General features: G+C 40.1%; 1 protein-coding gene across 1 annotated transcript; it reads left to right on the forward strand.

Annotated features, from left to right (window-relative positions):
* Positions 1 to 844: 844 nt before the first annotated feature.
* On the forward strand, positions 845 to 17952 carry plod3 (procollagen-lysine, 2-oxoglutarate 5-dioxygenase 3). The gene is made up of 19 exons (XM_083903870.1): positions 845 to 1000; positions 5990 to 6081; positions 7454 to 7590; positions 7785 to 7948; positions 8046 to 8158; positions 8875 to 8938; positions 9071 to 9168; positions 9263 to 9364; positions 9467 to 9598; positions 9687 to 9808; positions 11080 to 11184; positions 11269 to 11394; positions 12279 to 12420; positions 12525 to 12638; positions 13572 to 13640; positions 14765 to 14869; positions 14985 to 15131; positions 16166 to 16291; positions 16396 to 17952. The coding sequence occupies exons 1-19, from the start codon at positions 904 to 906 to the stop codon at positions 16549 to 16551; spliced, it is 2211 nt and encodes a 736-aa protein (XP_083759996.1). The 5' UTR covers positions 845 to 903; the 3' UTR covers positions 16552 to 17952.
* The last annotated feature ends 372 nt before the right edge of the window (positions 17953 to 18324 follow it).

Here is an 18324-nt window from a genome sequence, read left to right on the forward strand (position 1 = left end):
AAACAAAAATACGTATTATTATCATTAAGTAAATAATCGATGAGATTATTTAATATTAGTTCAAGTATAAAAATAAGGAGACATTACAACTTTATAACATTATAACATTATAACTATAACATTATAGTTATTATTATATATATTATATTATTATGTGTGTGATGAACGGATTAAAACACTGAAGTAAACGGATTATAACGAGATAAATATGTCACATATTTTGGATGTAATAATATAAAAAGATAATAATAATAATATCAAAATTAAAATCTCTCTCTCTCTTCACAGTCTCGATGTCGCTCACCCTCTACTTTACTTTATCGGCGCGAGCGTCACGTGATCAGTAAAGTTTACGATGTATTGATCTCAGGTGAAACACACACACACACACACACACACACACACACACACACACACACACACACACACACACACACACACACACACACACACATACACACACACTGGAATCATCACACGTGGCAGAAATATCTCACTTTCTCCGTTTTTCTAACTTCTTCCACTGGAAAGAAAAAAACACTCTCGCTCGGCTCGTTTCCATTTGTCCGCCGCTGATTGGCTCCTGCGGGGCCGCTTTACCGCTCCGATTGCGCCGTCGCCCTGTCAATCAAACAATCCGCTCCTCTCATTGGCTGACGCGTCAAAAAGGGGCGGGCTCTTGTACTTTCTCAACCCCCTCCCTCCCCTCACCTCCTGCCCCGCCCTGTGTGTTTCGATATCTGTGATCAGAATGGGAGTTGGGGCGTGAAAGTCTCGCGAGATTTCGAACAACGTTAGGTGAGAGAAGTCGTAGCGGAGCTGATGGAGTGAGTGAGGACCGAAGGAGAGGAAAAAAAAAGAGGAGAATAAAGTGTGGACAGTTTAACGGAGAACCTATTTTAAATGGCCGCCATGTCTTCTCGTCTTCTTCTTCTCTGCCTGCTCGCTCTCGCCGTCACCCGGAGCTCCGTGTCCGCCGAGCAGCGGAAGATCAGTCCAGGTAAGGCCGCCCCGGAGGCTTCCCTAACCCGGCCAGGCGGACCCACCGTGTCCCGCTGGAGCCGCCGGTTCTCCTAGCTTACACTTGCTATAACATTCACATTAACGTCGTTTCACGGACGCCTTTAACGCAGAAGTAGTGGAACGGGAACGCGTTAAAAAACTTTACGAAGCGTTAAAACAGATTTAAAGGACGATAAGTTCACAACTTTACGTCGCCCGGAGGCTCGAGCGCAGGAATTCGGAGCAGCTGCGGTTCTTCACGTTATAGCGAATAAAATACGTCACTACGGAAACGGTTCATCGATAAAATCGATCAAAATTATGCAATTTTTTGGGATGAAGTAACGGAAGTGTAGAGGGATATACTTTAAATCGTAATTTTTGGAATTAAAAATGTGTTTTTAGACAAAAATACATACATTTTGGCTAAAAAACTGGAAAATTTAAACGATTTCTTACCGGCAGACAGCGTATCGTTGAATACAAACACGTGACAAAGTGGAGTTAAAGTCGAATAAATAACGTGATTGATTATTCGGCCCAAAAATATGTTATAATTAAATTCCTCCATGTTATAGCTGAGCTGAGCCTGAAGGAACTTTCTAGACTGAGGCTGCTCAAAGTGAGGCTCGGGGGCCAAAGTGTGGTCCACCACAGTGTTAGCATGTTTATATTTGATAAAATATTAGCTTAAAAGTAGAAAACGCTGAAAATAAGCAACGCATTCTTGTAATTCTTCAAGTTGTGTTTGTTTATAACTGCGTTATCTGCACTCTAATAACGCTAATGGTTAATAAAATCATGTGGTATTACATTCTTATTTGTTATGAAATAAATACTTTAATTTTATTAGTAATTTTTACTCTTTTATGAAATAAAACATGTTTTTGTGTTATTTTTTTATAGTTTTATGACAAGGAATTCGAGCAGCTGCGGATCTTCATGTTATAGCGAATAAAATACGTCGCTACGGAAACGGTTCATCGGTAAAATCCAACGACACGTCAAAATTACTCCTTTGGTTTTGCTAGTAATTCTACTCTTTTATGAAATAAAATGCATGTTTTTGTGTTATTTTTTTATGACAATAGCGATGTAACATCGGACCTCCTTCTTAATAAATAACATTAAAAATAGGCGTGTGCTCAGTTTCACGCCCGTGTCTTCGTACAAGGGTGTCGAGTATCCGTGTCGACATTAAATACGGCGTCTTTTGTCCGTTAATCTGTGCGATCGGTGACCTGACGTGACCTCGCGTTGACCTCGCACAACGGAACATTCCCACGTTTTCTTTTAAAGATCAGGAACCAAACACGGGTACAAGTTACTGAGGAAAAGTTAGTTAAAATCTGTGTTAAAAGTCATCACATCTGTCTCCCACAACAAAATAAATGTGTGCATGCTTTTAATTTTTGTAATTAACATCTTTTTAAAAAAAAAAAAAGCTTGTAAATCCTTTTTGAAAATTTAATTTATACTATATGTCAGAAAATCTTAACCCCAAAAATAAGACTTCATGTCGTCTGATTTATTCAGCCACTCAAATGTGATTTAAACCACATTTGGACGCGGTTGAAACCAGACGTCTGCAGCTGCATCTCAGACAGTTAATGTCCTCTGATGTGAGGCACTGACAATAACTGTGACATCTGCGCCTGCTTTGGTCTGTTTGGTTTCTCTGTTTCAACAGGAAACTCATGTTTGTAAAACCACTCACTCTCCCACACCAAACCTCATAGAGAAAATCAGTGATTTTAGCTCACGGTGGACACAGGAGCTGCTCCGACAAAAACATGCATTTTATTTCATAAAAGAGTAAAAATGACAAGTTAAAATGAAAGAACTTGAAGGTGCGTCTTTATTTAATAACAAATAACAAATAAGAATGTAATACAACATGATTTTATTCACCATTAGCGTTATTAGAGTGCAGATAACGCAGTTATAAACAAACACAACTTGAAGAATAACAAGAATGTGTTGCTTATTTGCAGCGTTTTCTACTTTTAAGCTAATATGTGTTCAAATATAAACATGCTAACACTAGCTAAATTGATTTACCTTGACATTAAATTAATTTGTCATGTGTTTTTATTCAACGATACGCGGTCTGCCAGAATCGCTTAAAATTTCCAGGTTTTTTTTAGCCAAAACTGATGTATTTTTGCGTCTAAAAACACTTCCTTTCCATTTTTAATAATAAAAAAAGACGATTTAAAGTATATCGCTCTACATTTTTGTAACTTTATCCCAAATTTCACAAGTTAAATGGCATAATTTTCACGTGTCGTTGGATTTTATCGATGAACCGTTTCCGTAGCGACGTATTTTATAATACTGCTGGTCTACTGCTGCCTCGTGTGGTCACTTTGTGTCACTGAGGTCAATCTGAACAAAGGATTTTTAAAGCCGAATTCACTAAAATAAGTCATTGTGATGGAGGCAGCAGTGGATCAACAACTCCTGTGATCTCCTGTGTCTCTGTGATGTTAAAATCACTGCTTTTCTCTATGGGGTTTGGTGTGGGAGAGTGAGTGGTTTACAAACTTCAGTTTCTTGTTAATTAAACCTTTTGTACTTCATAAAATCCACATCAGTTTAAGTCTTACGGTATCTTGAGAACACGTTCACGTCTTTATTTCACTGTTAGACAGACTTTAACGACAGGAAACTGGCGTTCGTAAACCACTCACTCTCCCACACCAAACCCCATAGAGAAAATCTGTTATTTTAGCTCGCACTGGGACACAGCAGCTGCTGGTCCTCTGCTGCCTCGTGTGGTCACTTTGTGCCACTAAAATGAATCTTTTCGAGGATTTTGAAATGCAGAATTGACAAAATCAGTCATTGTGTCTCTGTGATGTTAAAATCACTGGTTTTCTCTATGGGCTTTGGTGTGGGAGAGTGAGTGGTTTACAAACTTCAATTTCCTCGCAGGGGACACACAAGGATGAATCGTTTCCTTTTGGTGCAGCGCCCGAGTGAGAACAGCTGTGTGTGTGTGTGTGTGTGTGTGTTGTGTTTGAACAGCTGTGCAGTGGTTGTCCAACACTTAAGCTGCAGATCAGCCGGCAAATAGTTTTCAGGAACGTTGTCAAAAAAACGGCGGATCGTCACATGTGGCTGCAAGCAGACGCAAGAAGAAAATAGATGTTAGCCAATGTCTTGCCAAAAAATAGCTGGCTCATAAAATCTACATCAGCTAAAATTGTAGGATATTTTAAGAACACGTTTCACGTCTTTATCTTCACTGTGAGACAGAAGTTTGTAAACCGCTCACTCTCCCACACCAAAGTCCATATGACAGAGACACAGGAGTTCACAGGAGTTGTTGATCCACTGCTGCCTCCATCACTAACTTACAACGACTGATTTTAAAGAATTCGGCTTTAAAAATATTTAATTTCGACTAAACTCAGTGACACAGAGTGACCACACGAGGCAGCAGAGGACCAGCACCTCCTGTGTCCACCGGGAGCTAAAATCGCTGGTTTTCTCTATGGGCTTTGGTGTGGGAGAGTGAGTGGTTTACAAACTTGTTGCCTGTTGGAAAAGTCTGTCTAACAGTGAAGATAAAGATGTGAACATGTTCTAAATATACCGTAGACTTAAACTGATTTTATTAAGTACAAAAGGTTTAATGAACGAGAAACTGAAGTTTGTAAACCGCTCACTCTCCCACACCAAAGTCACTCACTCTCACACACCAAAGCCCATAGAGAAAACCAGTGATTTTAACATCACAGAGACACAGGAGTTCACAGGAGTTGTTGATCCACTGCTGCCTCCATCACTTAGTTAAAGTGTGTTATTTTGTAAAATTTGGCTTTTAAAACATTTAATTTAGACATACTTCAGTGACACAAAGTGACCACACGAGGCAGCAGAGGACCAGCAGCTCCTGTGTCCACTGTGAGCTAAAATCACTGATTTTCTCTATGGGCTTTGGTGTGGGAGAGTGAGTGGTTTTACAAACTTCAGTTTCCTGTTTGGAAAAGTCTGTCTAACAGTGAAATAAGGGACAGATTCCTCTGATCTGTCGGAGACCCAGGATTTAGACTCATGTCGGCAGGAGAGACGAAGGACAAGAGGGTTTTTGTCCCCAAAAGCTCCTCCTCCTCCTCCTCCTCCTCCTCCTCCTCCTCCTCCTCCTCCTCCTCACCTCTTTAACCTCTCCAGACATTTTTCAGGAGAGTTTCACTCTCTCCAAATTCCTCGAAAGCCTGGAGGCTGAGGGTGGAGGAGGAGGAGGAGGAGGAGGAGGAGGAGGAGGAGGAGGAGGAGGAGGAGGAGGAGCTCTGCAGGGTTTTACCTGTTGCTCACTTAGAGTTTGACCTTAAGGGCCAATTCCAATTCCTATCTTAACCCTCAATCTTAACCCTTATCTTAACCAAGGCCTCAAAACCAAGTGTTGAGGGTTATTTTGTCACTTAGAAATGGGACACCCCTTAAATGCAGATACGTCTTCAGACTGTAGGGGGCAGAATAACGCGAAAAAGCTGCGTCCAGTCTGTCAACTCCAAAAAAGAAGAAGAAGAAGAACACATTTACGTCAGGATTATTTATTCTGATCCGTTTGTCAGTCAAGTTATTAGGTTGTCAGTTAGTTATAAGATGATACTCATACAAATATTCAGCTGACAGTTACCACACACCACGACTTATTGAAAAGTAAACCACACCGGCCGACTATTGACAAAAGATGGTAAAATAAAAATAAATGTTAAATCAACAATGACGTCAGTAATCCATAATATGGGCCTAAACTAACATCATTTTTATATCTCTATTAACAAAGAAAATACTTCAAATTGTAGCGTACTCGTTTTCGCTGCTTTCGTCGCCATCTTTGTTATGTCAAAACCCGCAATGCATTCTGGGTAGCCCTTGCTCCCAAGGGCCCACCTTTAAACGCTTCGACTGGAACATGAATAATCGGAGAGAAAATACTCAATTGTCATTGGTTTGTTGACCGTGTCGTTGATAGAAAACCTGCTGGTGATCACCGCGGCAACAGAGGAGACGGACGGATTCAAGCGCTTCATGGGGACGATCAGAGAGTTCAACTACACTGTGAAGGTGAGACACACACACACACACACACACACACACACACACACACACACACACACACACACACACACACACACACACACAGGCAGCAGTAGACCAGCAGCTCCCTGGGTCCCTGTGATGCTAAAATCACTGATTTTATGTATGGACTTTGGTGTGGGAGAGTGAGTGGTTTACAAACTTCAGTTTCATGTTGGAAAAGTCCGTCTAACAGTGAAGATAAAGACATGAACGTGTTCTTAAGATGTCGTAGACTTGTCTAAAATGTGTTTTTTAATGAAAGTCGCCCCGGCTAAGTTCTCGAAATGACATTAAAGTGTCCATAATGTCAGGAAAATGACATTAAAGCATTCAAAATGTCCACAAAATGACATTAAAGCATTTATAATGTCCCCTAAATTACATTAAAGCGTTCATAATGTCCCCTAAATGACATTTAAGCATCCATAATGTCCCCTAAATGACATTAAAGTGTCCACAATGTCAGGAAAATGACATTAAAGCGTCCTTAATGTCAGGAAAATGACATTAAAGTGTCCACAATGTCGGGAAAATGACATTAAAGCGTCCATAGTGTCCCCAAAATGACATTAAAGTGTCCACAATGTCAGGAAAATGACATTAAAGTATCCACAATGTCAGGAAAATGACATTAAAGTGTCCACAATGTCGGGAAAATTACATTAAAGCGTCCATAGTGTCCCCAAAATGACATTAAAGTGTCCACAATGTCAGGAAAATGACATTAAAGTATCCACAATGTCAGGAAAATGACATTAAAGTGTCCATAATGTCACGAAAATGATATTAAAGTGTCCACAATGTCAGGAAAATGACATTAAAGCGTCCACAATGTCACGAAAATGACATTACAGCGTTCATAATGTCAGGAAAATGACATTAAATCGTCCATAATGCACGAAAATGATATCAAAACATTCATAATGTCTACAAAATGACATTAAAGTGCTAACAGTGAGATAAAGACGTGAACATGTTCTTAAGATGTTGTAGACCTATACTGACACATATTTTTGTAGTTTTTGAAGTCTCTAATATGTGTTTTTTAATGAATGTCGCCCCGGCTAAGTTCTCAAAATGATATTAAAGTGTCCACAATGTCAGGAAAATGACATTAAAGCGTTCATAATGTCAGGATAATGACATTAAATAGTTCATAATGTCAGGAAAATTACATTTAATCATCCACAATGTCACGAAAATGATATCAAAACATTAATAAGGTCCACAAAATGACATTAAAGTGCTAACAATGAAGATAAAGACGTGAACATGTTATTTAGATGTTGTAGACCTATACTGACATAGATTTTTGTAGTTTTTGAAGTGTCTAAAATGTGTGTGTGTGTGTGCGCAGGTGCTTGGCCTGGGGGAGGAGTGGAAGGGCGGCGACATCGCTCGGACGGTGGGCGGAGGTCAGAAGGTCAGATGGTTGAAGAGGGAGCTGCTCAAACACTCTGAGAAGAAAGACATGGTCATCATGTTTGTGGACAGGTAAACACCCGTGTGTGTGTGTGTGTGTGTGTGTGTGTGTGTGTGTGTGTGTGTGTGTGTGTGTGTGTGTCCTGTTGTCCTTTTGTCTCCCTCGTCCTACTTTCACACACTGACGTTTGGGAACACGAGTAGAACTCTCTTGTTTCTATTGTGTTCTTTCACTGACTATATCAATAAAAAACCTCCCGCTGCAGTTACGACGTCATCTTTGCGTCGGGTCCAGACGAGCTGCTCTCAAAGTTCTCCCGCCTCGGTCACCGAGTCGTCTTCTCGGCCGAGGGGTTCTGCTGGCCCGACCAGAGGCTGGCGCCCAAGTATCCAGTGGTGCACACTGGGAAACGCTACCTCAACTCAGGAGGTCAGAAACCAAACAACGCACTGACGCGCTTAACCTGCAGGTGAAGTAAAGAGAGGAAGTGTCTCTGATTGTAAACGTGGCCGTGTTTGCTCTTCAGGCTTCATCGGCTTCGCTCCAGAGCTCAGTGAGATGGTGCAGCTGTGGAAATACAAGGACAACGACGACGACCAGCTCTTCTACACCAAGATTTACCTGGACAAGAAGCAGAGGGTGAGCGAACGCGAATAAACACCACAAACACCACACGTGCAGCTCTGTCGCTTCACTGTAACGTCATAGTAAGGCGTCTATTATGTCAGGAAAATGACATTAAAGTGTACAAAATGTCACGAAAATGACATAAAAGTGTCCTTGATGTCAGTAAAATGACATTAAAGCTTTCATAATGTCCACAAAATGACATTTTAGTGTCCATAATGTCAGGAAAAGCGTCCACAATGTTAGTAAAACCACATTAGTGTCCACAATGTCCACAAAATGACGTTTAAGTGTCCACAATGTCAGTAAAATGACATTAAAGTCTCCAAAATGTCCACAGTGACATTAAAGTGTCCATAATGTCCACAAAAGGACATTAAAGTGTTCATAATGTCCACAAAATGACATTAAAGTGTCTATAAGGTCCACAAAATGTCATTAAAGCGTCCATTATGTCCACAAAATGACATTTAAGTGTCTATAATGTCCACAAAATGACATTAAAGCGTCCTTAATGTCCACAAAATGACATTAAAGCGTCCTTAATTTTAGGAAAATGAGATTAAAGCGTCCATAATGTCCACAAAATGACATTAAAGCGTCCATAATGTCAGGAAAATGACATTAAAGTGTCCATAATGTCCACAAAATCACATTAAAGCGTCCAAAATGTCCACAAAATCACATTAAAGCGTCCACAATGTGACCGAAATGCTTTGTCTCTTCAGACCAAGTTCAACATGACGTTGGATCATCGCTCCAGAATCTTCCAGAATCTGAACGGAGCTGTTGGTGAGACACACACACACACACACACACACACACACACACACACACACACACACACACACACACACACACACACACACACACACCCACACACACAAACCCCGTCTTACACTTGTCCCCTGGCGTCTCCGTCAGATGAGGTCGTCCTGAAGTTCGAGAGGGCAAAGGTCAGAGTGAGGAACGTCGCCTACGACACACTTCCTGTCGTGATCCATGGCAACGGACCCACCAAGGTAAGTGAAGAAAGAACTTTACTTACTTTTGGGGGGGCGGAGTCTAAAATCGTACATATATATTGACGCCAACGTCCTCTCGGCGTCTCCGCAGCTGCAGCTCAACTACCTGGGGAACTACGTCCCCACGGCCTGGACCTACGAGAACGGCTGCGGTAACTGCGAGGACGACCTGATCTTCTTCAACGACGTAGCTGTAAATAAAACCACGTACCTGACTGACGTAAATAAACGTTTGTTTTGTTTTTCACGAAGCCTCACCGTGTGTGTGTGTGTGTATGTGTGTGTGTGTGTGCAGGACGAGGACATGCCTCTGGTCTACGTGGCCGTCTTCATCGAACACACCTCCCCCTTCATGGAGGAGTTCCTGGAGCGACTGGTGACGCTCAACTACCCCAAGGCGAAGCTCCGCCTCTTCATCCACAACAACGTACGACGCCGCCGTGTTCTCGTCACAGCGTACGTGTTTTTTTCGTGTCTCTGCTCTGACGTCTGTCCTCGTCTGTCCTCTGGTCCAGGTCGTCTTCCACGAACGTCACGTCCAGAGGTTCTGGAAGAGACACAGGTCTTTGTTCCCCGACGCTCGGATCGTTGGACCAGAGGAGAATCTGAAGGAGGACAAGGCCAGAACCATGGCTGTGTGAGTGCTGCTCTGTGATTATTATTTTATATATATATATATGTATATATTGTTATATGTATATGTTTAATAACACGAAATATTTACATTTAAGAAGCTGAAAAAACACTGAAAGTAGAACATTTTCACATTTAAGAAGCTGAAAAATGACAAACGTGAAAATATTCACATTTAAGAAGCTGAAAAATGACAGAAACGTGAAAATATTCACATTTAAGAAGCTGAAAAATGACAGAAACGTGAAAATATTCACATTTAAGAAGCTGAAAAATGACAGAAACGTAAAAATATTCACATTTAAGAAGCTGAAAAATGACAGAAACGTAAAAATATTCACATTTAAGAAGCTGAAAAATGACAGAAACGTGAAAATATTCACATTTAAGAAGCTGAAAAATGACAGAAACGTAAAAATATTCACATTTAAGAAGCTGAAAAATGACAGAAACGTGAAAATATTCACATTTAAGAAGCTGAAAAATGACAGAAACGTAAAAATATTCACATTTAAGAAGCTGAAAAATGACAGAAACGTAAAAATATTCACATTTAAGAAGCTGAAAAATGACAGAAACACAAAAATATTCACATTTAAGAAGCTGAAAAATGACAGAAACGTGAAAATATTCACATTTAAGAAGCTGAAAAATGACAGAAACATGAAAATATTCACATTTAAGAAGCTGAAAAATGACAGAAACGTGAAAATATTCACATTTAAGAAGCTGAAAAATGACAGAAACTTGAAAATATTCACATTTAAGAAGCTGAAAAATGACAGAAACGTAAAAATATTCACATTTAAAAAGCTGAAAAATGACAGAAACGTGAAAATATTCACATTTAAGAAGCTGAAAAATGACAGAAACGTGAAAATATTCACATTTAAGAAGCTGAAAAATGACAGAAACTTGAAAATATTCACATTTAAGAAGCTGAAAAATGACAGAAACTTGAAAATATTCACATTTAAGAAGCTGAAAAATGACAGAAACGTGAAAATATTCACATTTAAGAAGCTGAAAAATGACAGAAACGTGAAAATATTCACATTTAAGAAGCTGAAAAATGACAGAGTAGAAAATATTCACATTTAAGAAGCTGAAAAATGACAGAAACGTGAAAATATTCACATTTAAGAAGCTGAAAAATGACAGAAACGTGAAAATATTCACATTTTAGAAGCTGAAAAACAACAGAAACATGTTATAATTCTAAAGAAGGTTTAAATGTCACATAAACATGTTTACATGTGTGTGTTTTCTCTTCAGTACGGCGTGTAAAAAAGATCCAGCGTGTGATTATTACTTCAGCATCGACTCTGACGTGGCCATAACTAACCCCGACATGCTGAGGATTCTGATCGAGGAGAACAAGTACGTCCTCGATGACGTCATCATCATTTAATTCATTAATTTATATATTTATTTATTTATTTATATATTTCCTCCCTCACTCAGGTCAGTCATCGCTCCCATGTTGTCCAAACACGGGAAGCTGTGGAGTAACTTCTGGGGAGCGTTGAATCCTGAGGGATACTATTCTAGATCTGAGGACTACATCGAGATCGTCCAGGGGAAGAGGGCGTGAGTGTTTACACACACACACACACACACACACACACACACACACACACAGAAAATAAGTCTACGATATCTTATAAGAACACGTTCACGTCTTTATTTCACTGTTAGACAGACTTTTCCAACAGGAAACTGAAGTTTGTAAACCACTCACTCTCCCACACCAAAGTCCATAGAGAAAACCAGTGATTTTAACATCACAGCACACAGGAGTTCACAGGAGTTGTTGATCCACTGCTGCCTCCATCACTAACTCGGCTTTTGAAAATCTTCATTTATATTTACCTCAGTGACACAAAGTGACCACACGAGGCAGCAGTAGACCAGCAGCTCCTGTGTCCCTGTGAGCTAAAATCGCTGATTTTCTCTATGGGGTTTGGTGTGGGAGAGTGAGTGGTTTACAAACATCAGTTTCCTGTTGGAAAAGTCTGTCTAACAGTGAAATAAAGACGTGAACATGTTCTAAAGATACTGTAGACTTAAACTGACGTGGATTTTATGAAGTACAAAAGGTTCAAATAACCGTAAACTAAAGTTTGTAAACCACTCACTCTCCCACACCAAAGCCCATAGAGAAAACCAGTGATTTTAACATCACAGAGACACAGGAGTTCACAGGAGTTGTTGATCCACTGCTGCCTCCATCACTAACTTACAATGACTGATTTTATGAATTCGGCTTTGACACAAAGTGACCACACGAGGCAGCAGTAGACCAGCAGCTCAGTGTCCACCACTAGCTTAAATCACTGATTTTCTCTATGGGGTTTGGTGTGGGAGAGTGAGTGGTTTACAAACTTGAGGAAAACGTCTTAAGCTGTTGTAGATGTGTTTTTTTTAGATTTTATTTTTATTATGTGTGTGTGTGTGTGTGTGTGTGTTTGCAGTGGCATGTGGAACGTCCCTTACATCACTCAGGTTTACCTGATCAAAGGCAGCGTGCTTCGCTCCAAACTGGCCTTGGTCAGCCTGTACGTGAGCGAGGGCATGGACCCCGACATGGTGTTCTGCAAGAGCATCAGAGATCAGGTGACGGCACGGTCTCACACACACACACACACGCACAAACATACACACACACACACGTGCGTCATGTAACACTGTTGTTGTTGTTGTTTTTTAAATGTGCGCAGGGCGTCTTCATGTTCGTGTCGAACCGCGACGAGTTCGGTCGCCTGGTGACGTCGACCAACTTCAACACGTCCAGGCTGCACCCGGACATGTGGCAGATCTTTGACAACCCTATGGTCAGAGACACACACACACACACACCCCCACACACACACACACACACACACACACACACACACACATTCTTGTACTTGCTGACAAAGTGAGGACCAGCATTTCCACTTTATAAATCAACACAATTACAAGTATCTACATCATGAATGACATCTATAAAGAACTACTGTTTGCAGTACCATACAATGTCTGCAGGTGGAGCCCCAGAGCAGAAAGGGCTGGAAAACTTTTTCGATTTTTTTTTTTTTTTTCTTGGTCCAAAATTTGACAAAACGTCATACTATACTATGTCGACCAAAATTTAATTTTTTTTTTGACAAAACGTCATACTATACTATGTCGTCCAAAATTTGAAAAAAAATTGACGGAAAATTTTTGGCCCAAAATTTGACAAAAACGTCATACAATACTATGTAGTCCAAAATGTGCAAAAAAAATTGAACGGAAAATTTTTGGTCCGAAATTTGACAAAAACGTCATACTATATACTATGTCGTCCAAAATTTGAGAAAAAAATTTGACACAAAGTTTTTGGTCCAAAATTTGACAAAAACGTCATACTATACTTTGTTGTCCAAAATTTGAAAAAATCTTTGACAAAAAATTTTTGGTCCAACATTTGACAAAAAAATTTTGGTCCAACATTTGACAAAAACGTCATACTATACTATGTCGTCCAAAATATGATTTTTTTTTGACGAATTGAGTATAGCATGTTATAGCAACCTAAGGAAGTGATTTCAATGAAAACAAAGTGAGGACCGGCCAAAATGTCCTCACTCTGTAAAAATGACCTCATTTTGTTGGTTAAAAACCCTCACTGGTCCTCAGTATGCCACAAGTACAAGAACACACACACACACACACAAACACACACACACGTGGGCATACCAACAGGAACATGTGATAAACTGAGTGTGTGTGTGTGTTTGCAGGACTGGAAGGAGAAATACATCCATGAGAACTATTCACAGGTCTTTGAGGAGAAGAGCTTCGTGCAACAGGTAACGCAAAAAAACAACTGAAAGCTGAAAAATCATTATTTTGACGGAAAATTACGTTTATTAACCGCTCACTCTCCCACACCAAACCACATAGAGAAAGTCAGTGATTTTAGCTCACAGGGACACAGGAGCTGCTGGTCCTCTGCTGCCTCGTGTGGTCACTTTGTGTCACCGAGTTGAGTCTTAATGAAATATTTTAAAAGCTGAATTCACTAAAATCAGTCATTGTAAGTTAGTGATGGAGGCAGCAGTGGATCAACAACTCCTGTGAACTCCTGTGTGCTGTGATGTTAAAATCACTGGTTTACTCTATGGACTTTGGTGTGGGAGAGTGAGTGACTTTGGTGCGGGAGAGTGAGTGACTTTGGTGCAGGAGAGTGAGTGACTGGTGCGGGAGAGTGAGTGACTTTGGTGTGGGAGAGTGAGTGACCTTGGTGTGTGAGAGTGAGTGACTTTGGTGCGAGAGAGTGAGTGACTTTGGTGCGGGAGAGTGAGTGACTTTGGTGCGGGAGAGTGAGTGACTTTGGTGCGGGAGAGTGAGTGACTTTGGTGTGAGAGAGTGAGAGTGAGTGACTTTGGTGTGGGAGAGTGAGTGACCTTGGTGTGGGAGAGTGAGTGACCTTGGTGTGGGAGAGTGAGTGACCTTGGTGCGTGAGAGTGAGTGACTTTGGTGCGGGAGAGTGAGTGACTTTGGTGCGGGAGAGTGAGTGACTTTGGTGCAGGAGAGTGAGTGACTTTGGTGAGGGAGAGTGAGTGACTGGTGTGGGAGAGTGAGTGACTTTGGTGTGGGAGAGTGAGTGACTTTGGTGTGAGAGAGTGAGAGTGAGCGACTTTGGTGCGGGAGAGTGAGTGACTTTGGTGCGGGAGAGTGAGTGACTTTGGTGCGGGAGAGTGAGTGACTTTGGTGTGGGAGAGTGAGTGACTTTGGTGTGGGAGAGTGAGTAGTTTACAAACTTCAGCTTCCTGTTGGAAAAGTGAGATAATGTGAGACTCTGCTCCGCTAGAAACCTGAACTATCCCTTTAAAGTTGTGTGTGTGTGTGTGCGTGTGTGTGTGTGTGTGTGTGCGTGCGTGTGTGTGTGTGTGTGTGTGTGTGTGCGTGTGTGTGTGTGTGTGTGTCTCAGCCCTGTCCAGACGTTTACTGGTTCCCAGCGTTCTCAGAGAAGATGTGCGATCACCTGGTGGAGACCATGGAGGATCACGGGGAGTGGTCCGGTGGATCGCACAAGGTAACGCCTCCACGTTTTATTTGCAACCAACGACGAGTGGAGAAAAACAAACAAACAAAAACGTTCAAAGCTCAAGTCCACGTCTTGTTTTGTCGTCTCTGTGGTTTGTGTTCAGGACAAACGTCTGGCCGGTGGTTACGAGAACGTCCCGACTGTGGACATCCACATGAACCAGATCGGCTTTGAGAAGGAGTGGCTTAAGTTCCTCAAAGAATACATCGCTCCCATCACGGAGAAACTCTACCCTGGATATTATCCCAAGGTACAGTCCTGATCCACAACCAGCTAACGCTACCAACGTTAGCAAATGCGGAAAATGTGTGGCTACTTCCTGTGAGATAACGTAGTAAATGTACCTCAACTAAAATGTAACGTCGTTTTATTTTATAAGAATAACGACTTAACCAAAATGTACGTAGTTTTTAATTTTCTAAGAATAACGACTTAAACAAAATTGTACGTAGTTTAATTTTTTCAGAATAACGATTTAAAATTTTACGTACAGTTTATTTTCTCAGAATAACAACTTCAAATTTTACGTACAGATTATTTTCTTAGAATAACAACTTGAACTAAATTTGACGTAGTTTTATTTTCTCAGAATAACGACTTATAATTTTACATACAGTTTATTTTCTAAGAATAACGACTTAAAATTTTACGTACAGTTTATTTTCTCAGAATAACGACTTAAAAATTTACGTACAGTTTATTTTCTAAGAATAACGACTTAAAATTTTACGTACAGTTTATTTTCTAAGAATAACGACTTAAAATTTTACGTACAGTTTATTTTCTCAGAATAACGACTTAAAAATTTACGTACAGTTTATTTTCTAAGAATAACGACTTAAAATTTTACGTACAGATTATTTTCTAAGAATAACGACTTAAAATTTTACGTACAGTTTGTTTTCGAAGAATAACTGTTTGAACTAAATTTTACGAAGTTTTATTTTCTTAGAATAACAACTGAAACAAAATTGTACGTAGTTTTATTTTCTCAGAATAACGACCTAATATTTTGCGTACAGTTTGTTTTTGAAGAATAACGACTTAAACAAAATTTTACGTACAGTTTTTCCAAGAATAGCGACGTAAAATTTTACGTACAGTTTATTTTCTAAGAATAACGATTCAAGCCAACTTTACGTACAGATTATGGACAAGAAAAACTGCTTTTAATCAACGGATAAAAGTAATGACGATTTTCCTTGATTTGTGATCTTGATTTTTGATTGTGTGTGTGTCTGTGTGTATGTGTGTGCGTGTGTGCGTGTGCGTGTGCGTGCGCAGGCTCAGGCCATCATGAACTTCGTGGTGCGTTATCGTCCGGACGAGCAGCCGTTTCTTCGGCCGCATCACGACTCGTCCACGTTCACCATCAACATCGCACTCAACAACAAGAACATCGACTACGAGGTACGAAGAAAAACAACACACACACACACACACACACACAAGACGACAAAAACACACACCTGTTTAACGTAACCTGTGTGTGTGTGTGTGTGTGTGTGTGTCAGGGCGGAGGCTGCAGGTTCCTGCGTTACGACTGTACGGTGGAGTCTCCGAGGAAAGGCTGGTCCTTCATGCACCCGGGACGACTCACGCATTATCACGAGGGTCTTCCCACCACTAGGGGCACCAGATACATCATGGTGTCGTTCGTTGACCCCTGATCTGTGTGTGTGTGTGTGTGTATGTGTGTGACCCAGAATGCATCACCTCATCCCTTATTGTTTTTTTTTTTTAGTTTAGTTTGTTTTACAATGTTTTTTTTGTTTTATTTACTTGAACGAGGTGTGGTCATTATTTCAGTGCGCCCCCATGTGGCGTGACGACATATCGGAGATACGGTTGCGATCGGACCGACAAGACAAATGTGAATGACGCAATTTTTTGTAATTTTTGTCGTCGTGGAAATCGCGATTTCGCAATCTAATTGCGCAAAGAATTTTCGCGTTCGCGCTAAACGCAACTCGCGGTAAGATAACAATTTGCGTACAAAATGTGAATGACGAAATTTTTGTTATCGCTGTCGTGGTGGAATTCGCGATTTCGTAATCTAATTGCGCAAAGAATTTTCGCGTTCGCGCCAAACGCAACTCGCGATAAGATGACAATTGCGTATTACACATTTCATATTGACTTTGCGACATTTCAGGTGCGACATTTTAGCGCAATGTCGCACTCACGCTCGATACACTTTTTTTTTTTAACGATAATTGCGTCTAAATGTGACGATATTGCGTCACGCTAGTTCAAATGCGCACATTTCGTAAAAAAATTTCACCACCACAGTCACTTTATTTTCAGACAAAGATGTAAAAAAAATAAACGACATCAGTTTAAATCATCGTAAGCAATGTTTTTTTTGTTTTGTTTTTCAAAATAAGAGTCTCTCGTTAAACACCGCGCTGCCTTATTTGAACCTGAATCTATGCAAATGAAAAAACGCACTCCACGTTACTGTGTGTGATCTGCTGTTATACTCCGCCGTCCTGTAGGGGGCGCCTCTCTCTCTTTGGTACCACTGTGACCACAAAAATAGAGCAGCGCCCTCTACAGGAACAAGTTATTTCTCGCCAGAGATTTGACCAGCTCCAGTTTTTTTTTAAAAACGGCGTGTTTGTGGGACGTTACCGTGGCAACCGGCCAATATTTTAGCTCGGGATTACGCGTCAAACGTAAATAAGTAAAAGTTGAGAAAGAGAGTTAAGTATAAATGTTTTTAAAAAATGTAAGAAATTTAAGAGTAAACAATAAAATATTTTTATGTCGTCGTTACAAATATAAACTGAGGTTTTAAAAAAAAAAAAATCCACTTTACGATTTTTTTTTTTTAACTTAACGTTGAATTTTTTGTGTTTCATTTTCTTCAGTGTTTAGATTTTTTTAAATTTCCTGTTTCCATCGTTGCGGCGCTGTGGCAGTCGTGGCGTGAAACCGTTTTTTTTTGTTATATTTTAATTTCTTATTTAAAACCAGGTTTCCGCCAGACGCTGCCTGTAGGTGGCGCTGTCTCTCTGTTTCTGCCTGGACTCATGGAATCAGTTGTTTTTTTCCTGTGGCTTTGTACAAACTGCATTAAATTATTTGTTAACGATTGTTCGTTCGATTGAGATTTTAATAAATAATTTTAGTGTCACAGCGACGTGCGTTTGTTTCGTCTGTCGGAGATTTTTTTTTGTATTATTATTACAGGACATTAAAAAAAACTGAGCTTTAATCATGTGACTGTATAAACATTTGACTTTGTTTTTGTTCGTCTGTAAAAGCTAATTTTCCTCAGGTTGAGAAATAGTTTTCTTCTTCTGTATAAAATTATGTCAAAAATATTTTTTCCTGCCTTGTGAAAGTCACTAATAAAAAGTTTTTTATGAAAACATTTGCAGAAATTTAATTTGAAAAATAAAAAAAATATATATTTTTTTTTCAATCCAAATTTTATA

Source organism: Microchirus variegatus (assembly GCF_963457635.1).
Source record: "Microchirus variegatus genome assembly, chromosome: 2".
In the NCBI taxonomy this organism is placed as follows: Eukaryota; Metazoa; Chordata; class Actinopteri; order Pleuronectiformes; family Soleidae; genus Microchirus; species Microchirus variegatus.